This window comes from Hippocampus bargibanti, linkage group LG04 (genome assembly GCF_051943395.1).
Source record: "Hippocampus bargibanti isolate YZ-2025 linkage group LG04, ASM5194339v1, whole genome shotgun sequence".
In the NCBI taxonomy this organism is placed as follows: Eukaryota; Metazoa; Chordata; class Actinopteri; order Syngnathiformes; family Syngnathidae; genus Hippocampus; species Hippocampus bargibanti.
Genome location: NC_142737.1, coordinates 8,256,851 through 8,282,544, shown reverse-complemented (window position 1 = coordinate 8,282,544; position 25,694 = coordinate 8,256,851). Strand labels below are relative to the sequence as shown.

The window sequence follows — 25,694 nt, the reverse complement described above, 5'->3', positions numbered from 1 at the left end:
AAAAGAGTGTAAATTTACTGTTACTGGGCTGTTTAACATCATCAGAAGTCAACCCCAGAATTTTCATGACAGTGTGAATTTTGTATATGTGGAATATGAGTTAAGGGGGCGGCCATTTTGCCACTTGCTTTCAACTAAAAATGAAATCACAGTTGCTCGGGGCTCAGGGAACAAACAGCTCTGTTTTGGAAAACGGTTAAGCACTGTATCCACATAGATACAAACAGTTGGTACATAGAGCATCCATCCATCCATCCATCCATCCATCCATCCATCCATCCATCCATCCATCCATCCATCCATCTTCCACTGAATTGTCATTTAATCAATACAGACCTGTGAAATCCAGGTAGTTGGTGGAGTCAATGATGATGCCCACCAGGGGCAAGTAGAGGGCGGCCATCTTCGCTCTCACCTCGCTCTTGATGCAGCGATGATCCAGATCGTGAGAGCACAACAGGCTAAAAATGGCATTGATTGCCTTCCTCTGAACCTTTCCCCTGGAGAAGTGTGCAGTTAAACAACCAAGCGAATATTGACACCCCCCACATTACGGATTTCATGAAGCACTATGCCTCCTTTTTTTCGTACCCCTCCGACTCCATGTCGAGGGCTGCGTTGAGCTCGGTGAGCAGCAACCCAGTGAGGTAGTGCTGTTGCTTGAACTCCTGAGAGAGCTCAAACAGTCCGAGGATCCTTTGCTGCTCTTGGAAGCTACACGAACCAGAGCTCTGTATCGGGAATAACGCAGTTCAATCAATTTTATGTTTTATAGCATTTGAGTCAAGAAAGGCGGTTGGAGAGTATGTAGAGCAAAGAAAAGCTGATATTGTGGAATGGGTAAAAAAATGATAAATAGCTAGCTAGCGAGATGCTTCAGTAAAAAACAAAGGAAGGGGGGTATAGCAAGCTAGCGAGATAGCTAGGTAGCTAGATATATAGATAAATAAACAATGGGACAAGGACAGACCTGCGAAGAGATGGACGGGCAGGGAGAAGCAGGAGCCGAAGCTGGACTGCTGAAAAACAGACTGAGGTTGAGGTAGTGCTCGTGACTACACAGGATTCGCAGGAACTCCAGACGCATGCTGATTAGTGTTGGCATCGAAACACTTTTGGCGGACATCTAGAACAGAAAAAGAGCGTATGTGAAAAATGGCAGTGATATATATGCTGGAGGATTAGAGGTGGCTAATAGCTAAAGCTTCTTATACTCGAGTATATGAACAACAAACACAAAGTCAAATTGCATACATTAAGAAATCCTAAAACTCAATCTTATATTTGGTGTGCTGTATTCACATTGTGCAGGTGTCACGAATGTTGCCATACCTGATTGCAGTAGTTTTTCACTAGCATGAATACAAAGCCACGGTCCATGAGAGACAGCAAGTCGTAAAGGAAGAAAGCCAGGCTGATGTTGACTTTCTCCGCTTGCTCAACTTCCTGAAACAGACGTCATCAAATTGCAATTGGCAAAGAGTCTCACTGAAGCTAAGCTAAGCTAAGCTAAGATGTACTACAGTCCTACCTTCTGCTGTTTGACCAGGATGGTCCCGATCTCAGCCGTGACTACTGAGACGATGGTGGTGATGTCGTCTTTGAAGCGGTCGGAGAAGCGGCTCCTACGCGGCATGTTATTTTGGTCTGGCTGAGAAACATGCTGGGCCATACTTTTCACCTGTTTGGGTGAAAGATGAGGACAATAAGCGTAATTTGATCCCCATTGAGTGGTTCTGCAAGTCTGTTGACCAAATAACTTCCACTGAAGACTCACAGATGTCCATTGGAACCATGCACAAGACCAATTGATACCTGAAGGTCATAACAAATTTCAAGTGAAAAGTTTCTCAAAGTGTGCTGCCCCTGGTGGCAAGCAAAGTAATCACACCCAAAGTACCGTTCAGTTATACGTACAGTAAAGTCTCGTTATATCGATATTCAAGGGAGTCCGAAAAATATCGATATAACCGGGACTATCGATATATCCGATATCGATATTACGAGACTTTACTGTATTTAACTTCTGGAATGATTTGCATTTAAGCTAAAAAAACACTATTTGAAAAAAAATAGCATTGTATGTGTTTTTCATGTAATTTTATTTGTGTACAATACATTTGAGCAGATTCACTAGTAGAAATAACTACAAATAACATGTCAAGAATAAAATAAATATAAATAAAACCATTAATGGATGCAGAGAGAGAGAGAGAGAGAGAGAGAGAGAGAGAGAGAGAGAGAGAGAGAGAGAGAGAGAGAGAGAGAGAGAGAGAGAGAGAGAGAGAGAGAGAGAGAGAGAGAGAGAGAGAGAGAGGGAGAGAGAGAAAGAGATGAAGATGATACTAGTGCAGCGTGTTCTACCGGAAACAAATTCCTTGTGTGTTCTACATACTTGGCAATAAAGATGATTCTGATTCTGATAAAGAGAGAGAGAGAGAGAGAGAGAGAGAGAGAGAGAGAGAGAGAGAGAGAGAGAGAGAGAGAGAGAGAGAGAGAGAGAGAGAGAGAGAGAGAGACAGAAAGAGAGACAGAGAGAGAAAGCGAGAGAAAGAGAAAGGGAGAGAGAGAGAGAGAGAGAAAAAGAGAGAGAAATAGAGAGACAGAGAGAGAAAAAGAGAGAAAGACAGATAGATAAACCCACCGCAGGCTTATGTATCACTCATGTCAACATTCCTCTCAGCAGTTATGCATAACTGTCACGTTATACAATTGGAAATAGTAACAGAAAAAAAGGCTATTGTCAAACACACACAAAGAAATGCACGCGCACACACACACACACACACACACACACACACGCACACATGCACACACACACACACACAAAAATGATGTGTATCCAAATGAGTTCCGCTCTGGTAGAATTATAAAAGCGCAGAGATGATGGTCCGATTTTGATTAATCCCCAATGTGAGGTCATTTTAGGACAAGATTGACTAAGTGAGATTAATGGAGGGTTTGAGAATAAATGTGAGCAATGATATGCTTCAGTAAAAGACAAAGGAAGGGGGCGAGAGAGAGAGAGAGAGAGAGAGAGAGAGAGAGAGAGAGAGAGAGAGAGAGAGAGAGAGAGAGAGAGAGAGAGAGAGAGAGAGAGAGAGAGAGAGAGAGAGAGAGAGAGAGAGAGAGAGAGAGAGAGAAAGGGAGAGAGAAAAAGAGAGGGGAGAGTTAGAGTTTAAAAAAAGTTTAATGGTCAACAGATGTGATAAATAACATGTACAAATCTCTTTTCCCCCCATTGTGTCAATGAATTAACTGACCAGCAGTTCAAAGAAGAACCAGGCATATTTGTAGGCATTCTCCCGACACACTCCTGTGCTGACCACCATTTGTAGGGCCAGCTCTTCGTGAAATTGCTGCAAGAGATAAACACACACATAGTGTGTACAATATTATTGTTCCTGGGTGGGAGAACTTACAACGGAGGGAAAAAAAAGAGGGGGGAAAAAAACTATGCCACACTGACACCTTGTGGACATCGGATGTTGTTCCTCAAAGCATGATTATTTGTTCCTTTAACCTTCATATTATGTTAAGGGCTCAATTTGACACGTTTCCATTTTTGTGTTGACTAAAGCACTGGATATCCTTTCCTTTATCCTTGCTGTAAAACAGTTCTAAAATATCCCAATGGGATAGAAAATATGTTGTCTCTCTTTTCAAGAATGTTTATAACATCTCAGAAACAGTTGTTGCTGATGTCAGCTATTATTTGACTGTTTTGTGTGGATTTTTACATACGGGTAAAAATGACCCACAACATAATCAACATGGTTTTTTCTCAACATAATATGAGGGTTAATACAGTGGACATAAAAAAAGATGGCACTCTTTAATGTTTCCTAATTAGATGTTCTGCTCAAATTGTGATGTAATAAAAAGTACAATAACTATTGAGAGTGACAGACTAATGTTGGTATAATTCATTGCATGTTCGGTGTGAGGTTTTTATTTATTTTTGCAACCATTTTCCTGTTTATTATTAGGCTACTGAAGCCAGTGCGACACTGAATACATAACATGAAGTTGCCTTATGTAACCTAAGTAACCATGGCGACACTCCCCATTCCTCGTACCTTTCTGCTGGAGGGCCTGGTGCTTCCTGTTGCGTTCTGATGGCTGTTTGTGTCCAAAATGGTTGACATGCGACTGCCTGGGACATTGTGGCCCTGCAGACAAAAAAAAAACAAAACAACACACATACACGTTCCATCACACTGAGTATGATGGATGTCCTCATTAAAACCGCTGTCTGCTGGTCTATTACAATAGCTAATGAAGTGTGGGAGTCGGAATCAAATGACTTGTGATGTGTGTGTGAGTTTGGGAACAGACACGCTGGTTGATCACGTAGAAAAAATGTGAAGCTACCTGTGCAGCTGTTACGACTTTTTTTTCCTTTTCGAAGCTTAGGGGTCGGGACTCACATGACATGTCACATGACAGGGTCATATGAAAGAAACCAGTTTTAGGATTTGGGACTTTTTCAGATAAAACCGAAAGACTGAATTCCACTTTGACCTTGTATTCATGAGTCTAAATCTGACTTGGAAGTACCTAAATTGGAAACTTCGATATGTAACATGTTGGCTGCGCATTTAACTCATTCACTGCCAGACGATGTGCAAAAATGTGTCCACTCCAGAGTGTCAGGGTTTTTGTCATTGTCATTCGAATTCCAAAACCCATAGAATATTGAGTTTTAGGACTATATAAATTCACTGTAGCGTAAGAAACCTTAGACTCTCTTCTTTCATCAGAGAAAAATAGTTAATTCCCAAGTTATATAGGTCTGGAGTAATATGAGCTGCAAGTGGGGGGGCTGGACAAAAGGCAAATGCTGCCCCCTCGTGGAAGGGAAAAATGATTGCCAGAGATCTGACCAGCGCTTTATCGGAATCTCCCCACAAGAAAAACCAAAATACGAAATTCGGGAATGGCGCTTAATGTCATGTTTTCAATTCCCGAATAAATTTGGGAATAGCAGTGAATTAAAAACTTTAGATTCTCTTCTTTTATCAGAAAAAGAGTTAATTCCTAAACGATATGGATCTGGAGTTATATGGGGTGCAAGTGGGGGCGGGTGTTCATAATACAATGTCATACAAACATATTGGTTTATATAGCGCTTTAACAACAGTTGAAGCTGGAACAAAACTAACATGGAAAAAAAGGAAATGCTGCCCCCTTTGTGGAAAAGAAAAAAACATTGCCAGAGGCCATGGCCAGCATTTTATCGGCACCCAAGCATGAAAAAACAACACCTGAACAAATTCGGGAATGGCGCTCTACACCATATTTTCAATTCCCCAATGAATTTGTGAATGGCAGTGAATGAGTTAAGTGAAAAGACAAAAAGAATTATGCACAACACAGGGACTTGTTTGAAAGTCTTGACATATTGCAAAAAGTGTGACTTATGACTTGCTAAAATGTCACTCACTCCCAACCCGGGCATACCTTGGCTGCCAAGATGTGCCTGACCTCGGCATCCTCAGTTAACGAATGTGGCGCAGGGATGTCAGGGTTGCTACTACTGCGGATCCTGGACTGCAATAGCATGCTGCCCACTGTGGCCGCCGAAGCTCGGCCCATCGTGCTGTAACGGCTCTCTGTGGATGGCATGACACCACCTGGTCCTGGTTTTGAGAACGGCAGATTAGTATCAGTTTGGCTTTGGAACGGACACTCAGGGGGGAACAAATTTACAGAAGGACTAATTGATATCAAATTCACAGCTAATGGCTATAAAAGTGGAAATCATTCCACTTTTATAGCCATTAGGGGCAATTTCGCTTTGAATTTCAAACAGAAATGTATGTCGGTAGGTATTCATGAGTGCATACCATTGGGAATATCTCTGGGGGGGTCAGGTAGACGAAAAACCCAGTAAAGGTAAGTCGCCAAAAGGCTGTTTCGACCTTGCTGGTCCCTGCTCAGCTCCTGACTGTTATGCAGACTGTTGACAATCGACACCACCGACTCAAAGGCAATCTGGGCCAGGTTGGCTGAAAAAGAGGCCGTCATGAAATATCTATCGGACGCATCAAAGTCAATGACATCATCATCAACAACTCACCGCTCTGGCCAGCAATGAGCATGGGCTGCATGATGAGCGTGAATAGATTGTCCAGAACTAGATGCAGGAAAAGCACCAGCGGTTCCAGGCTGGACGACGACAAGGAGATGATGCTGAGCTTCAGCTCGTGCTCCAATTTGTTCTCGGGAATCTTTTCCTCTCGGACGCGCAGTGGGAAAATGGCACTGCCTTCCAGTGCATGGCACAGGGTAAAAAAACGTTCCAAGTGGTTGTCCTGGTGGATAAAGGAAGAGAGTGGGGGGTCGAGTAGCTATATACAACTACATATTGGTAACTTAGGTAGGTGAAGTGGGGGAGTATCAATATACTTCCTCTACTACAGTGAACTCCCCAATGTTTGCGGCTTGCATTCATTTTTGACAAATTGTTTGCCCACATTGTTTCCTCCAATAATTTAAAATCAGAATCAGAATCATCTTTATTGGTTAAGTATGTAGAACACACAAGCAATTTGTCTCCGGTAGAACACGCTGCACTAGTATCATCATTAAAAAAATTGCAAAGAGGCACTATAGCACATGTGTCAAAGTCAAGGCCCGCGGGCCAAATCCGGCCCGCCACATCATTTTTTTCGGCCCGCGAAAGCAAATCAAACTTGTTAAATTCCATGATGATTGCTAAAATCTGAGCCAAAATTTCATATTTTTGGATGTCAACCACAATAAAAGTCATTATTCTTGACTTCAGATTTGAAAACGAGTTATTCATTAATTTGCTGTGGGCTCTATACGTAATATTTGAAGGGATTTAAACATTCTAATGGGTTCCCCAAATTCATAACGGCCCTCGAGAGGAAACCATAACTACAATGTGGCCCGCAGCAAAAAATGACTTTGACACCCCTGCACTATAGAGCCTTTCAAAGCTCTCAAGGTCACAGGATCAGTTTTTCTGCGGGTGGAGCAGCGGCAACCACATGCGCCAGCGTTCACTCAACCCGGAATAACTGAAAAAGATCGAAAGTTAGCTAGCTAGCTAATAGATAACTCATAGATAGCTATCTCGCTAGTTAGGTAGTGAATAGATAGTAAATAGATAGCAAATAGATAGCTAGCTAGGTAGACAGCTAGCTAGTTAGATAGCGAATAGATAGCAAATCGATAGCTAGCTAGGTAGCCAGCTAGCTAGTTAGATAGCGAATACATAGAGTTAATTGCTTAAAGCTGTTTAAATGTCTGCTGGATTTGATGCGCATGGATCGCTAGCGCCTGCCTGAAGGGAGTAGCAGGAAAAGGTGGTGGGCAGGGTGCGGAAGATCATTCTAATCATTTTTCCTTATTTAGTGAATGTATATATTAACTAACCTGAGTGTGTACAGAAGACACAGCCTGGACCTCAAGATTGAACAAACCCTTGTGACTCTCCATCCACTTGACTGGGATGGTTTGAGAAGGAAGTTTCTGGAAAACAAACAAAAGGCAGCAAACTCAACAACAGGGAAGATTTATCCTCCCCCCCCAAATAAATATTTTTTGAATTTTAAAATATGTTTACCTCAGCAGTGTGCAGTGAGTAATTCGGAGGGAGTCGCTCCAATGCGATGGGCAAGCAGAATTGACCCGTGTGCAGTCTGTCATTTATCCATATGGGCAGCCACTAAATGAGGAGGAAAGCGCGACAAAACAAAGTGTACCTCAGATTGATCCCCAAAAAGACACCAAACTCGTTTTGTATGATCATGAAGCTTACAGAGAACCCAATGAGTGTTTCGCAGCTGTTGCTCTGGTTCTGTTTCTGCTGGCAGCTGATGTGGTAAAAGGTGAAGAGCAAGTGGTGTCGCTCCGTTAGGCGGGCGGGAAGGGCCAGTTTCACCTCCTCGTAGAAATCTGGTGACCTGACCAAAAAAAAGAGACTTTTTAGGAAAAAAAGGACAGACTTACATGGCAGACTTTTCCTCTCAAGGTTGGCATTTTGTTCCTAAACTTTGAGACAGTGCATGTAAAATTTCCAGGCGCTTGCACCTGTGCAATCAGTAAATAAAAAAAAACACATTTTGAACACATCCTAACACAAAATAATTGTATGCATAAAAACCTGCAGGAAAGGAAGAAAATAAAAATCTAAGCATTTTCTTCATAGTCTCCCAACTGCATCAGTCACGTTGACACTTATTTCGGGGAACTTTTCAAACCCGTTTAACAGAAGGTAAACCATGGGGTATAAGAGCATAACTGTACTTGCTTGTTATGGTAGGTAACAGACGTGTAAACTTCTCGCACAAATTCAGGGCCACTGGATTTGCCGAAAATAACCTTGGAGAGAATTATAAATGAAATGTATTATTATTATGATCACAAACACACACTTAATAAAAGTTTGGTTCAAATTAGTGCACTGTATGGTTACTTTATCAGAATCAGAAAGCCTTTAATAGTCCCACAATGGGGAAATTTGCAATCGACAGCAGCAAAATTGAAAAGGGGTCGGGGTGGGTCAAAAAGATAAAACAAAGTATCGTATGTAGAAAAGAAATTATAAAAAGAACTGTATATAGGGCAAAGTATAAAAATACAGAATAAAAGCATATATGATATAGTATGTAGGTGTAAAAAAAGCATATATGATATATGTAACTGTAATAATACATTTAATATTAATATATTTATTATTGATAAATGGAAACTGCGACAGAATTTATATTAGAAACCAAATGTTTTTTTAATAGCTTATAGTAAGGGGTGTCAAACTCATTTTTGTCACTGTCCACTGTCACTGTCTATATAGTTTGAGAGATAGCATCTGCACTTACAGGTAGAGCGCAGCTGGGATCTTCGCCGCTCATGAACTGGATTTTGATGGTGATATTTCGCGCAGATGTTAGCCTGTTGACAAAGTTCAGTCTCTGGGGATAAATAAAGAGCAAGTTCCTGCAGAATACAAAAAGGGGGGGAGAAGTGATGTAATTCATGTTTTACACACTAGAGGGCAGCGGTGACATATTAGTAACTGCAATGAATGAAACAATGCGAAACAGGTTGACTTGGCTTTCAACACAAAATTTAAACATCTTGACATCAGTAATAAATAGGAAGACAACATTTAATATATTGTCAGAGCAATACTTTAGAATTACCTTAAAAGGTGTCCCAAAATCATCATTCTCACTGAAATTCTTTAAAATTTTAGATATTATTGTTTTCAAATTCTGTAGTTTTCTTTATTGTGTAAACACTAAATTGAAAATAGCTCCCAGATGTTACTGACAGCATGTGTGACCCACTTTTGTTTCACAGCATAATGAATATTTGCAAAGCTTTGTGACATTGCTTAGATATCGGATGGACAGTTAACCCCCCCGGCATACTTACAAAATTATTGAAAAGCAACAAATACATATATTTTTTGTGGTATTGTTTGAGGTTTCTAAAGACTCCAGATGGCAAAGGACTAGCTAATCTATCAATTTCATACTCAAGGCCCTCCAAAGCCCAAACTCTCCGCCCATCCATTAGCCAAACCAGTTATCCTCACTATTTGGATAAAATATTTAAAAGAAATCAACTAAATCAACTTTCCACAATGTCCCCTTTAAATAAAAAATGCAGAATACATAAAAATTCAACAAGCGACGCCATCTCTTGAGACGGATGGATGCAGCATGACTGTTCTTGCTGCCTGAGGCTTATAAGAAGAGAAAAAACAGTTTCTGTTTGGACAAGAAGGCCTGTTTGAACCTCGGGCTATTTTCTTTTTCTCCTGACAAAAACATATTTGTACTTTGAATTTCTGCGTTTTACAAACATACTTTCAATGCTTTTTTTTCGTGTTTGCGGACCGGCGACCATTTTTTCCAGCGTTTTTATATTGCCAGTTTGAAAGCACTGCTACTGATGATTAAGATAATTATAGAGTAATTCAACATTTTATTAACATTCATTCATTTCAAACGGTGTTTTTTACGGCATAACAAATATAGAATGAAATATAATAAGACAATGAACTATTAAGAAACGGATAAATTAGAAATCATCATATGAAGATAACCATTTTTTTAATCTATGATGCTACATCGGGTGTTAGCATCAATGCTACTCTCAAATGGGTCTGATCAAAAGATGAATGCTGCATCCGCATTTCCGCCATGCCTGATGAACCAAATTTGCTCACAGCTCTTAGGCCTGTTTCTTTGGAGCCCAGTATAATAATAATAATAATAATAATAATAATAATAATAATAATAATAATAATAATAATGCATTTCATTCATAAGTGCCTTTTAAAACTCTCAAGGTCACTTTACAGTCACAGGATACGTTTTTCTGTGGGTGAGCAGCAGCAGCCACACGCACCAGCGTTAACTCACCCGGAATAATTAAAATAGATAGAAAGCTAGCTATTTAGCTAATGGATAGATAATAATAACCAGTTGGCTGGCTAGCTAGCTAATCGATCGCGAATATATAGCCAGCTAGCAAGCTAATAGATAGCTAATACATAGCCAGCAAGCTAGCAAGCTAATAGATAGCAAATAGAAGCAAGCTAGCCAGCTAGATAGCTAATAGATAGTTCAAGCCCCCCAGCCAGTGTTTGGGGACCACGGACTTGGAGTATACCTGATAGGAGTGTTTTATAGGTGTCATTGCGGCTTACCTGTAAATGTTATGAGGCACGTAAACCTCGCTGGAGGGAAACTCCAGCACTTCTTTGACATGTCGAATATTTTTCTCCGCCACAGGAATGAGAGGGATGAGCTCAGTGGACAAACAAGCCTGAGGTAAGTCGTGCAGGGGAGACATGTCCAGCTTTATGGAGCCTGAAGCATGTAAATTCGACTGTTGGTTTTTACAGCATTTCATAATAAAACTCAACCGAACATTTTTTTTTAAACATGACAAAGGGTAACCTGATATTGTCTTGATTCGTCTCTGTGGAGTGGATGTTTTCTTTATCTCATAGAGGAATTTGAGCAAGTCCTCGTCGCTCAAACGATCCCCTTCCTTAAGCCAAAAAAAAAAAAACGACTTTAATGATGTAATGTGTGTCATGATTACTACTCCACTACTACTACTACTTAAATGCTAGCTTCATTAAAGTGGGAATCATGATAATACTAGCCAACTTTATTTTTAAAGACTTGAAACTTGATGCTTTCTTCCAAGGTTACATAGCTTGAATTATTTTTGGTTTATTCAGCCGTCACCTGTACTTCTTTGAAGATGTCGGACGTTTCGCTTCTTATCCAAGATGCTTCTTCAGCGAACTAAAGTCTTACTGGTAGTATAGGCCCTATATATATATTCCTACTGTCCAGACATGGTGATGCCGGACTCTGCTATGATAGGTCCCTGCTCTCAGGTTGGGGGGAGCAGAGGACTACTCCACTGATTGTTCCTATTATAGGACAGGATGCATCTCAGCATAGTAATATTTTTTTTGTAGTTTTAGAAGCCGGACCTGTTTGAAAATGGTGCTGATGGTGATGGTGGCAGGCTTGAAAGCAGTGATGTTACACGGCAGCTCGTCAAAATTGCTGAAACGTTCTGAGTTTCTGCGGGGCAGCTGCAATTTACGATCTATGCTGCTGGATTTCCCTGATGGGGGAAACAAATACAAATAAAAGAAAACATTGAGGTCAAATGAAAACAGCCAAATAAGGGACAGGACATACCTTTGACGCTGTCAGAATCGGTGACGTCACGGTCAATGGCGGCAGTGCTGATGACTTCCATGATGTTGACGGTAGCCCAGGCGAAGGGCATGCGGTAGCGACCCAGCCTGTGGCAGAATGCCTCGGCTTGGCCTCGCAGTTTTTCGAGCTTGTCCTTGTTCTGCAGGGCCACAAGCACAAATTCTTCAAATGTGACATAACCAACAATCATAAACTACCATACGTTTCTCATACTATCATCTTGTCTACACGAAACGATCCCTGAGAAGTTGTGAGGCGTACAAAATTTACAATTACAATGAACAGAAAATATTTTATAAAATAACAGTTAAGCTTATAAATGTAATGCATTCAAATGGACCCATTTCTTGATAGGCGCAATATCTGACAAAAATAGTGATCATTCTTTCTGCAACTACAATATATTTATAATGGATTTATATGCAGTCGAAAAGAATTTTGTTATGTCATATTGCAACTCTGCATGCATATTACTGATTGACGTCTTTGAAACAGGAAATGAGTTGGACAGTTTCTTCCATACCTCAATCCATTTTATGGCCATTCTGAGAAAGTTTATAGCATTTAATATTTATCATTTCGACAATTTTAGGGTATTTTGGCAGTCTACATTACCTTTGACGATTCACAATCCCTCATCGTCATGTAAGGCTCTGCGCAGTCGCCGATTTCACCTTGCTGGAGAACCTTTTCAATCTGGAACAAAAATTACAAAGCTCATTACATCGATACATTTAAATTCAAGTGAGCCATTGTGAAAAAAGAAAATATTAAAACCAGAATGAAAACAAGCAAATCATATCTGTGATATTGTGATATCCTATTTCAGTCATTCTCAAAGTACCCTTCGCAGTATGCATTAATTACAATTAGATGTTTATAATGTTACAATGGTTAAAACAAAAAAGTCGATTTGCAAAAATGTATTTCAGTACGGTTCTTATAAAATGTATTATGTACAACACATTTTACTTGTATCATCATTTGAGGACATTTTTTTCCCTTAACTCATTAAATGCCATTCCTGAATTTATTCGGGAATTGAAAAATGTGACAATGTGACAGGCGCGTCATTCCCGAATTTCTTCGGGTTTTGGTTTTTCTTGCAGGGGGTGCCGATAAAGCGCTGGTCAGACCTCTCGCAATGATTTTTCTCTTACACGGGTGGGTCGCATTTGCCTTTTGTACAGCCGCCGCCATTTCAAGCTCAGATAACTACAGACCGATATAACTTAGGAATTTTATTTTATTTTTCTGAAGAAGAAGAGAGTCTAAGGTTTCTTACGCTGCATCAAAATTTTATGTAGTCCTAAAACTCAATATTCTGTGAGTCCTGGAATTTGAGTGAAATTGACAAAAATCCTGGCACTGCATTGGACACATTTTTGCACGTCTGGCAGTGAATGAGTTAAAAAAAAAGGATGCTGTTGCTGTAAAAAGTCTCAAAATCACTGTTCACGGATCTCATTTTTACCTTGATGACCAAGTAGATGTCGGGCGAAGGGTAGGTGATGGAGAAAATGGCCGACCGGGCCAGTGAGGCGGGATCGACGTGAGGAGTGTGCGATCGCAGGAAGCCTTTAAACTGCTCGGAGTTCAGGTCACAGTAGAAGTTCTCGGATATCTAAAAGACGAGGATAGACTTGGCTTGAGCCTAATTTTGACCTCAAATAAGAGCTCAAACAGTGATATTTTTTTTACAGGCATGGTGCTTTATAGGCATGTATGTAACGTGGAGTTAGTTGACTTTGGAAATGGTACAAAGAGGAAAAACAACGTTTATGTTCACATTCTCCTCTGTGGAAGGTTTAGAGTCTTATTTGGAATCAGGAAAAATAAGCACAGTGTGTGTGTTGGGGGACAACAAGCCAAAGTGGAGGGTAAGCAATGAACTCATTCGCTGCCATTTCCAAATGTATTCGGCAATTGAAAAGTTGAACGCTATTCCCGAATTTGTTCGGGTTTGGGTTTTTCTTGCAAAGAGGGTGCCGATAAAGCGCTGGTCAAGGGGACAGCATTTGCCTCTTGTCCATGTTAGTGCTTTGTTAAAGCTTCAGTTGTTGTTAAAGTGCTATATAAATCAATATGTATGCATTGTATTGTATTTTGTACAGCCACTCCCATTTCAAGCTCAGATAACGCCAGATTCTTATAATTTAGGAATTAACCGATAAAAGAAGAGAGTATAAGGTTTCTAATGATGTATTGAATGTTTATGTCATCCTAAAACTTAATAGTCTGTTGGTCCTGCAATTTGAGTGAAAATGACAAAAACTCTGGCACTGGAGTAGACACATTTTTGCACACGTCTGGCAGTGAATGAGTTAAGAAATCTCTTATCTTAAATATGGGATTGGATTTTTAACTCGCATTGAACAGCCCTGACTAAAATGGAATGTTTTAGGAATGACGGAGAAAACCTAGGAGAAGATGTCAACTCCACACAGGAAGCCAAAATGTAAAACTACAATTAGATTGTCAAGCCAAAACATATCAAAGCTATGAAGAAGAAACAGAGCTCAAGTCTTGAATTTTAGCTAAACTCCCTCCCCAAGAGAGCGGAAAGATATAAATGAGTTTGCTCTTTGGTCATTTTGCCCTCATCTTATGTCAGCTTAGACTGCATTTTCATGAAGCTCGATGACAGCAATCTGCAAATAAAGCGAAGCCACTGTCAGAAGACGTCACGCCAATTTATTAAGCCATGAGACAGCTACAAAAATCGAGCCAATCCTCAGACCATCTTGACTTCACATTGAGAAAAATGTCCCAAACATACAATTTTCATTTGTCGTGTGTGTGTGCTGTAAAATTAATGTTACTGGCAAAAATGACTGTAAGCTGGTTTTGTGACTATGCTTCCAGCATAAACCGCTGCAGCATTATCATCACGACCTCAGGCTATGAACAAAGCCACATGTGCCGGTCATGTGATCCTTGTGATGCTCGCCGGGATTCTTTCCAAGAGGGCCGGCCGCAGCAGATTTAGTGGTTGCCTAACCCCCCACCCCACCCCCACACCCCTCTTCTGTCCTCCAAAAAAAGCACCAGATGTCAAATCGTATCCTTGAATCCCGTGACACGCTTGGTTTTGTCACTCAGTGTGCAGATGAAAACCTCGTGTTGATAACAGGTCATTTTACAGGAAGCCAAACGCAACAGACGCGAGGGGTGTGGTCATGAAGTTGTCATCATCCATCTTCCGTGAAGCGGAACGAAGGTGTCAAATAAGAGTTGTGACCTTACGGTTAATGAAAAACATATTCACGTGTAAAGACAAATGTCAAATGTCTAATAAATATAAACCAATCTGGGCCTTCAGGTATTTACATTGTCAATAGAGCTACAGTACAACAGTATACAGTATTTTTCCTGAGCTCAACTTGTCCCAGAGTGCTTTTTATTTTTGCATTCCTCTTTTGCTATAACCATATTTTTTTTGTTGCCTTCAAATCTTTGTTTTTTTTTACATTTCTCCTGTCTTCATCTCAGAACTGTTTTTTTTCTCTCCTGGCATCTGTTGCTTCCTGACATTCTTTCCTTAGACCAGCTCATTCACGCATCCACACTTTCTTTTCTTCTACCTCCTTCCTTGCACACCATACGTGATTTTAACCTCCTTTACTCCTAACTTCTCAGCCTTCATTTCTTTAAAGCATGTTGGCTAATTAGATTAGATGAGCTATTATTTGTCTCTCAGTGGAGATTTTTAATTTTCACAGCAGCAAAAACAAAATACAGGAGCTGCTTGCAAAGGCAGCCACTCACGCAGCGCCATCTTGAAGTATGAAACAAAAACATAAAAAATTAAATCACAAATAATCTGACACAACATAAAAGACACAGAGAGTCATTCAATCTTTAGCACTTTCTGCACCATCTTTGTTGCATGAAGCAGTTCTAAATGAAAGAGGAGAGGATCAAAGCGTCATTTTCACCAGTGGATCAGGTATGTCATAGTGAAATGTGCACGTCTGCTACAAGCTAAATGTTGAAAGCAAACATGAAGCCATTGAAAAAATAGACTGTCTCACATCTCCTGTCCCACGTAAATCCGCTTCAATTCCAAGCTGCGACAGTTCCACATACGCATCATAATTCTTATCTCTACTTCTTTTGTCAGAGTAAAATATATCTATATTTGTGTTATAAAATAGTTGGATGCATACAATCAACTAATTATAAATCATAAAATTAATTGACCAATTTAATTAGGTTCACTATCCGGATGCCAAACAACCACGCACACTCACATTGACATTCAAACCTATGCAACAATTTTGAGTCTTCAACGAACATGCATGTTCTTGATACGTGTGAGAAAGCCAAGGGAACATCCAAACTTGGCACAGAAAGAAAAGATTCAAACCCAGAACCTCATCGCTGTGAAGCTGTCATGTTAACTAACCACCACTCGGCCACCATGCTGCCCTCTATTATTTCCTGTAGTGAAAAATGTTTCAACATTCGAAACAATTGGATGATGTTCCAACTTTTTCTATATTTGCGTCTCTCCTGTTGCGCTTCGTAGGACACTTGTTGGGTTAAGCACTATCCATCCACTTAGCACGAACAAACCAGAGAACCATGATTAATAAGAAGAGAATTATGTGGAATTATGTGAACATCTGTTGCCAATTTCACAGATGCCAAACAGCAACAAAATCATTGTTAGCTCAAGAAAAAAAAATCACTAGCGCAAGAAATACCACAAGGCAAACAAGAGGTAAGGATGTGAGGAAATAACAACCAGACCGCAAAAAAAGCAGAAGAAAATGTAACGTACTGTAGGGATGTAGTAGTCTGGAGGGGGAAAAAAAGCAGTAAGGCAACAAGAAAGCGGAACACTAAATAGGTTAGGAAAAAAAAGGTTTTGTAAAAGTGTAACCATTTCTCTCATGCACAATTTCACAGCTCCTTAACATAAATTGTAACATTGGATTCACCTTCACCATGACAAGGGTCATTGACGGCGATGAAGAGATCCTACAGTAAGTAAGCTATTGTCAAACCAAAATGATGGGTGGCCATATTGGTCCATTCATAGTATAGCATTCCGAGTTTTCAATACGTGACAAAGAGAGCATTTGCAAATATGCTCAGAGCGCGCACTGCTTCACTGAGATTATTCAGAAACTCAGTGTTGCTCATATTTGATGTTAAGTTATTCATGGTGCACCAAAAACAGAGTGCTCATCCGTACTCTAGACGCCTCCAACTGGGCGACACAGTGCACCATGCTGGCAGCATTCGGAAACCAAAGGGCGCGGAATGCACTTTACCTGTCCGAAGACACACACATACACTCTCAAAGTTGTGCACGGGTGTCAGAGTGAATTTCTGAAAAAAATTACAGTGCCACAAACAAAAATGCTGTAATACTACTACCAATACTCATGCTAATTTGAGAGGTGTTTATGCTAATCTGTCAACATTGAGACCACTGAATGCTAGCATGTGAAAAAAGTTTTTCCAATGTTCCGTCCACCAACATTATGAAAACACTTTCTTTTTAGTATGACAAATTTGGTTCTACAAACACTAAACATAGTTAAGTGTTAACAAGTTAGCATATGTGCTAATCCAAACATGAGAGCTATCCTTGCTTGTCCACCAATATTAATCGACAAAGTATAAGTATGAGGCAAAGTTTGTACAAATGCTGTACACAACATTGAATAGTAATATTAGCATCAATGTTCAGTAGGAGTTCTGTTTAGGAAGATCCACTAATTCCAATTTATAGAACTCTAGTTTTTAGCGTGGGACAGTAATGCTAGTGCTAGTGCTAATGCTAACACCAGGGAGGAGTTGTTACACATCCACCACCAAAATGATTTGTAAAAGTGCTTCACACAACTCCAAACAGCAATGGAAGTACACAATCAGATGCTTGAATGGCTGGTATCCTCATCACAAGCAAACATAGAATAAAAATAGTTATTTTTAGATTTTTAGGTTATTACACATCACTGCCTTTCAGCCCTGTACTACCCATCAGCCCAAATCAGAGTTACCGGCATCAGTTCGACTTGACAGGGCAGTCAGAAGAGGGCAAGGCCACTGGCATAAAACCCCATCTCACTTATTTCCACCAACTCTTAAGCACAAGCTAAATCCTTCCAGCCTCTTCACCCATAAAAGCTCCCAGCAAAAGCCATCCTTCAATCCATCCAAACAGCCATTGCTCAAAGTAGCCGGTTGGGGGGGTGGGAGTGGGTGCACAGTATTAAATTGTGATAGTGGCAAAACATGTTGTAGATTACACTGATCCCTGGCTGACTTGGGCGCCTAAAAACATGCAGAAAATAAGCAGGCACATGGCACGCAATCGTAAATTGGTGGTGGGATGTCGGGGTGGTCATAACAACATCACACAATATTAAAGGACAACCGACGCTTCCGGACAAGTTGGGTCCATAATTTGTAAAATCATTTCAAATGACTTATACTGAGCGTATTTTACAAAGATTCCACAGCATATAGGCTATAATAGCTATATTTTATGTTTTAAGACTCGCGCTGAATATTTAGGAAGTCTTGTTTTCCAGTTTGTGACGATTCCTGACGTCACGTCACGTCAGGAACATCCCTGACCGAGAAAGCTTCACACAATGCATTTTGGGTACTTTGTTGTACTTTGTGTTGATGGCGAAATTAGAAGGAAAACACATAAATAACGCGATGGTGAATATTTGTGTGTTGCACAAAGGCTACTATTTGATACTAGTTGACACAAATTCCCAGCAGACAAATCAGCCCATTTCCAACGGAACTTGGGTGCCATCTTGTGCATTGGAGTCCTGATGGCTTGAATTGATACGGAAGGACTTCTTCAATCGATTGCAAACATGGATGCTTTCCTCTTCAGAACTATTTGAATCATATTCATAACTGGATGAGTAACAAGAAAGCATCTTCTTTGAATCTGAAGCCATTGTTTTGATTCTAGAGCAAGGCAAGACGTCCTGCCGTGACGTCACGGACAAGGGGGCGGGGCCTTCTGAAATTCGGCATCTCCTAGGTCATTTTAAAGTAGTTTTGGGACACTTTAACTCATTTTTATTGGTGTTTTGCATTTGACTAAAAATATCAGCCTGCGTGCTTTGGGTATTTTAGATGCTATGAAACGTTTTTCTGATGTCAGTTAGGAAACAGAAAAATGGTGTCGGGAGTCCTTTAAACTATGTGCAAGCTACATAACTGAAAAATTGGACAAAAAGTAGAATGATGAATGATGAATAATGCGTTTGTGTGACTGTCTTTTCTCGGTTTGTTGTGATGTGACTTGTTTGTCTGATCAAGGTGATGGCGATTGTTTCGAGTCCACTTTGCTTACCTTTTTTTTCTCTTTCAGGTCATACAAGGCCATGGTGGCAAATATGGGCTCAATGTCAATCTCGAACCTGAAGAGAAAAAAAAATGAAATGACTTCAATTCTGAAACGTGCTGACATTTAATTGATGTTTTGCCCGGTGCTATTCTCGTTTCATATTTCTATTTTACTTCTCGCTGCTCTATGTGACTGAATCTTTGTTGTATCTGGAAGCACTTTGTGATGTGAAATGAGGGGATGAATTCAGGAAATATAAACATCTGTCACGTCACTGGGTTATAAGGAGGACACGGTTGTGGTTGTGTCTTTTTATTTTTTAGAAGCGAGTGAGATGCTGTAAATTAGTGGGGGGGGGGGGGGAATGCAACGGCCGCCAAGTATTCTGCTGGAAGCCACAAATCGACACACAAAAAAAGAGCCTTCCTTTTTCATATTAATACAACCATCTGCTGCTGAGGTGATCCAGAAATGTTCAACATACTTGATGGCCTGGCATCGGATCAGGATGCGGTCTCCAGTGTGTTCTTTGGGGCAGTCGGGGACGGGTCGGATCTCCACTGCGTCTTCCTGGAGCATGAGAGAAGTATTAGTTTTGGAAAGTATGCAAGATAGAGCAGGAGTTTGACAGATTCCATTGCTAAATGTGTGTCTTTAGGTAAGAAAAATAGTACTTTATTCAGCAATTGGCACAGTCGACGACATGCGTTACAGTTTGACTTTGGATCGGATCTGTCAGTCTTTAATTTGTTCATAGATCAATGTCATTGAAATTGAAATAAAACAGTACTAATCAATAACAGTTCCAATTGCATTCAGTGGCATTTTTTTATTTTAACTTTTGTAAGCAATAGCATTGTTTCAAATAAAATAAATCGAGTTGAACTCATTTAATGATGAAAATAAATGCTTTATATGACACTGAAGCACAGTTGGTGTTTTATTCCTTTTCTTTTCCATGGCAAAGAATGTAAATGAGTATATAGAATTAGCAAATGAGAATAATCTGGTCGGATTTAAAATTAACTAATTAATTAAGAATAATAAAATAATAATAATAAACACAACATGAAATGTAATTTTTATATGTAAAATTTTGTATGTATTTAATAAATTATACACATACATTAATAATCCAATTAATTTATATTTTAAGTGCAATACATATATTTTTTAAATTGCATATATATATTGCACTTAAAATAAATTAATGTGATTATTAATTAATTTACATAATTAATTAATTATTTGTAAAATTACAGTTTTTTTTGGGAGGGTAATTATTTTTAAGTGCTATTGAAAAATGTAAAATTCCTGTTGTTGTGTTTATTATTTTATTTATTTATTTAATTACCAAAAATATAAAAGTAATGGCCAACGCCTAACCTCGTCAGCGGGTGGGTACAGCGCAAAAACCTCAGGGTGTCTGTTGCCCTGCCGGCTCTCCTGGTTGAAGCGGTCTAATTCCTCGGGGCTGCTGAAGGCCAGCAGCCCGGCCACCCTCTGATCTGGAGTCAAACAGCGCAAGTTGAAGTCGGAGGGGGTCAGCGTGCGGCCAGAGTCATCATTCAACCTCGCTAGAGTTGGAAGACTTGACCTGGGCAGATGGTAAAAAAAGAGAGTGGGAGGGTCAAAGGTTGAAAGAAAGAAAGAAAGAGGATGGAGGGGAGATGATGTGGGATGAATGTGACAATGGAGGGAAAAAAAGACAACAAAGGAGGAGTTGAAATGTCAAGGGGATGTGATACTGTATGAGCAGGATGGATTTATACTGAAGAGAGTTGCAACTCGAAAGATATAGAGGGAATGTGAAAAGATTCTGGTCTCCAAATGAACACAAAGGAGGAGTGGCAAAGTATATTGTATTTTTCAGTGTATCTGGCACACCTAAAAGCTTTGGTTTTCTTCAAAAGATGACTCTGCGCTTTATACGCAGGTGCAACTTATATGTGAAGTAATATTGAGCCACAACAGGTCCCGCAACTACTGTCAGCAGCCACCAACTCCATTTCATATTATATATTTATATGTTCTATTTGGAAAACTTTTATCATTCATAGAAAGGACAACCGACACCATTTTTTTCCTAACTGACATCAGAAAAACGTTTTATAGCATCTAAAATACCCAAAACACACAGGCGGGTATTTTTAGTCAAATGCAAAACACCAATAAAAATGAGTTAAAGTATCCCAAAACTACTTCAAAATGACCTCAGAAATGCCGAGTTTCAGAAGATCGTCACGCCAGGACGTCTTGCCTTGCACTAGAATCAAAACAATGGCTTCAGATTCGGAGAAGATGCTTTCTTGTTACTCATCCAGTTATGAATATGATTCAAATAGTTATGAAGAGGAAAGCATAAATGTTTGCAATCTATTAAAGAAGTACTTCCGTATAAATTCCAGTCGTCGGGACTCCAATGTTGCGTCCCACAAAATGCACAAGATGGCGCCCAAGCTCTGTTGGAAATGGCCTGATTTGTCTGCTGGGAAGTTGTGTCAACTAGTATGAAATAGTCGTGTTAGTGCACACAACACACAACGATTCATCATCGCGTTATTTATGTGTTTTCCTTCTAATTTTGCCATCAACACGAATCAACACGAAGTTTTCAGACCAAACAAAGTACCCAAAATGCATTGTGTGTCGCTTTCTCTGTCAGGGGCGTTCCTTCAGTGACGTCACGTCAGGAATTGTCACCAACTCAAAAACAAGACTTCCTGAATATTCAGCGCGAGTCTTAAAACGTAAAATATAGATACATGCGGTGGAATCTTTGTAAAATACGCTCAGTCGAAGTCATTTGAAGTGATTTTACAAATTATGGACACAACTTGTCCGGAGGCATCGGTTGTCCTTCAAAAGGACTCCCAGCACAACCATTTGGTGTCGGGTCATTGTCTTTTTCACCCTGTCAGGTTTGTTTCATCTAGTCAAGTTTTACTCATTGTTTTGTTTGCTACTTTGGACCATTTTGTTCTGGTGACTTTGTTGTTTGAGATTTTGGCTGACTTGATTTAATACAATTTGTCAAATACACCCTGCTCCTCCATCTTGCCTGATTTTTTGGGGTCCACCACAACCACCACTTTGCAAATTGTGACAATGACGACATTCAAACACAATTTTTAGGTAAATGCGCTAACCGCTAAACACAAACTGTCGGTCCTGATGGTCATTAGACTTAATGGCAATTAATAACCGCCGCACACAAATTGGAAATCTCTCAGGAGGGCAATAATGTCATCATATTGACTGACTCAGTATCCGTCGGGATAGCCACATTGCTCTTGCTTTGACGCTCTCGCTATACTAGCGAGCCCCTGGTCCCGCCGTCCTTGTCACTTTTGCTCTCGTCACATATCAATCCCATATTCCCTCTGTCAAAAAGTGTCTGTGCATCGCACCACGATCCAGAAGCCGGGACGGCAAAACGGACCGTGACGTGCCAAAGGACAATCGCCCCCTTCTTCCTTTTACTGTCACACTCTATCTGGCTAGCAGATCATGGGAAGCTGGCCACTCCAATAAAGGCCTTTTTGGTTTGGGTGATTAAACGACTCTTGCAGAGAAAGACTGACAAGAGTGGGTTAAAGGGTTGGCGAGGACTCTGATTGGCTGTCGCTGCCTAAGGCCGAGAGGCTGAGGTTTGGGTAATTTGAAACAAAGGAGAATGGGAACTTGGCACCCAACCCCGGTTGAGGGCCAATAAAGGGAACTAGGAAGTAATTAAAAGAAGATAGTCCGCTAAAACATGTAGAACTATATTTTCATTATCTATTTCATCCGTAAGGTTGAAAAGTGTGATAAATACACCCTTGATGGATGAACTGTCAATCACCAGGACAGAAAATATTAAATTTAAAATTGCATTTTCTGTGTAGTTGTCTCTTGTTTCTATTTATAATTGTATTTTATTTATTGTATTCTATTTGTGATTGTATTTCATGTATTATAGTACCTATGCTTGTCTGTGACTGTAAAGTGTCCTTGAGAGCTTTGAAAGGCGCTTAAAATGTACATGTAATTATCATTATCATTATTATTAAAATAACGCTATGGCAGGAAGAGTAAGAGGTGAATACATTTTTTTTATTGTAAAAAAATATTTTTCTGTTGATATAAGAAACAAAGCAAACCTCAGAAGAGAGGGAAACAACCAAATTAGTTCGTCTGTGTAAGCTCTCAGTCGTACAGGAGTGGTCCATCGATGAGAAGGTTTCTTCAGCCGTCATCTGTACAAAAGTGAAGGTTTCGGACGTTTCGCCTCCTATCCAAGAGGCTTCGTCAGCGCTGACGAAGCCTCTTGGATAGGAGGCGAAACGTCCGAAACCTTCACTTTTGTACAGATGACGGCTGAAGAAACCTTCTCATCGATGAACCAAATTAGTTCTGAGGAATATTATTGTCATTACATTTTTCCCATAGAACCAAGGGTAAAAATTCACAAACTCATTCACTGCATTCACGAATTTTTCGGGATTTGAAAATATGACATGGAGTGCCATTCCTGGATTTGTTCAAAATTTGGTTTATCTTGCGAGGGACTGCCGATAAAGCGCTGGTCAGACCTCTGGCAATGTTTTTCCCCTCCCACAACGGACGGGGCAGCGTTTGATTTTTGTACAGCCACCCCCATTTCAAGCTCAGATAACTCCAAACCCATAAAATTTAAGAAGGGTTTTGTCCATGTTAGCACTTTGTTACTGCTTCAGCTGTTGTTCAGCGCTATGTAAACCAATATGTATGTATTGTACTGTATTTTTGTACAGTACAATCAGTCTTTCATCAGAAAAGAAGAGTTAATTACTAGATTATATAGGTCTGGATGTATCTGAGCTTGAAAATTCTAAGGTTTCTTACGCTGGACTGAATGTTTATGTATTCCTAAAACTCTATTCTGTGGGTCCTGGAATGTTAGTCAAAATGACAAAAATCCTGGCACTGCAGTGGAAAGATTTTTGCAAATGTCTGGCAGTGAATGAGTTAAGATCAGTAATTTTTTTTGTAGCAAATAAAAATAATTCTTTCATGCCCAGCAGAAAAAAATGAGATGTGTTGTCCACTTTCAAACCCTCCCCCAACCCTGCTGTGGTGTCTCCCTCTCAAGCCTTGATTAGTATGAGCTGACACGCTGCTTAAACTAAAAATCAGGCCGGCTTTCTCACAAACTTGAATCAACAGCTACAAATTGGAGTTCACTGACTATACACGGAAATGTAAAAAATATTTATACATCCTCAGGGAGTCGCTGATGGTGTCATGTTACACACGCTGGACTTGTGTGGTGGTAGCATGGGATCCGTTCCCACTTAGAGATAGTGTGAACGTGGGTGTGAATGGTCATTTATCTCCATATGTGCCCTGCGACTGACTGGCAACCATTTCCGCACAAAGTCAGCCAGGATGGGCTCTAAAATTCCCTGCAACCCAGAGTGTGACCGAACTCGGCTTGATATTAACTTTGACTTGCTGTCGCGTTGGAGTCTGGCTGGCGCATGAAGAATTTGAAGTGACTAACACAATATTAGCGTGACACAACAGCTGAGAGGCAAGTCTGGGGATTACACAATGTAGAAGGACACGAACGAGTCAAGAGTGGAACTTCTTGCCGGCATAACGGAGGTCGATTGTCGAAAGCTGAAGCTCCCTCAAGTCTCATTGTACTTGCAACGGAGTTTGAGCTGCTTTAGGGGACGTTATATGAAATATTTACTTGCTGATAGCTGCTGATGAGCTTCTACGCAAATAACCACTTTTGGCTTTCGGGACTTCATTCCCCTACCCATGACACACTAAAAATCAAAAGTAAATATTTTACTTGTGGTAGTGGGATTTTATTCTTTGTTCTGCTATTCTATTCGGCTGATACATTGATTGGGTAAAATTTACAGCGAAAAACAGTAAGCAGAGAAGTGATTCTGACATGAACTCTCTGTGTATTGTAAAAATAAATATATATCTTTTTTAAAAATCCCAGATTTGTATGCATCATATATGCACATTTAACAATTTTTTTAAATGTAAAAAAATTACAAGCAACATACAGTAAAGTCTCGTTATATCGATATTCAAGGGAGTCTGAAAAAATATCGATATAACCGGGACTATCGATATATCCGACCCTGTTTGCATGTAATTTTCTCCGTGAGTGCATAGAAATAGTATCGATATAACCGGGACTATCAATATATCCGATATCGATATAACGAGACTTTACTGTAATTTGTAATAAAAAAAGATTTTTTTTAATTTAAATTACCGGTTTTATGTATTTATTTATGTAAATTAGGGTGGCTGTCCAAAATACAATGCAATACATACATATTGGTTTACATAACACTTTAATAACAGCTGAAGCCGCAATAAAGCGCTAACATGGAAAAAAGGGAAATGCTGCCCCTTTGTTGAAACCAAAAAAAATGACAGAGGCCATGGCCAGCACTTTAGCAGTACCCAAGCATGAAAAAACAAAACCCAAACAAATTCGGCAATGGTGCTCTGTTATATTTTCAATTCCAAAGAAATTTGTGAATGGCAGTGAATGAGTTAATAAAAAATGTGATGATTTTCTCTGTCATTTGATTGTCCATGTTTTATATTAGGTGTTGCGTTTATTATTTTAT

The 25,694-nt window shown here is 39.9% G+C and overlaps 1 protein-coding gene across 1 annotated transcript in view; it reads right to left on the bottom strand.

Annotated features, from left to right (window-relative positions):
* dock8 (dedicator of cytokinesis 8) overlaps positions 1-25,694 on the bottom strand; it is a 74,116-nt gene that overhangs the window by 29,084 nt on the left and 19,338 nt on the right. Inside the window, 24 exon segments of the mRNA XM_088993828.1 lie at positions 337-500; positions 592-731; positions 971-1,126; positions 1,333-1,446; positions 1,532-1,681; positions 3,264-3,359; positions 4,080-4,172; positions 5,464-5,642; positions 5,850-6,011; positions 6,083-6,317; positions 7,408-7,503; positions 7,598-7,699; positions 7,793-7,937; positions 8,285-8,355; positions 8,853-8,970; positions 10,694-10,856; positions 10,947-11,040; positions 11,498-11,634; positions 11,712-11,871; positions 12,348-12,428; positions 13,207-13,356; positions 19,072-19,138; positions 19,550-19,635; positions 20,452-20,656. Coding sequence (XP_088849954.1) covers positions 337-500; positions 592-731; positions 971-1,126; positions 1,333-1,446; positions 1,532-1,681; positions 3,264-3,359; positions 4,080-4,172; positions 5,464-5,642; positions 5,850-6,011; positions 6,083-6,317; positions 7,408-7,503; positions 7,598-7,699; positions 7,793-7,937; positions 8,285-8,355; positions 8,853-8,970; positions 10,694-10,856; positions 10,947-11,040; positions 11,498-11,634; positions 11,712-11,871; positions 12,348-12,428; positions 13,207-13,356; positions 19,072-19,138; positions 19,550-19,635; positions 20,452-20,656 — 3,164 coding nt within the window.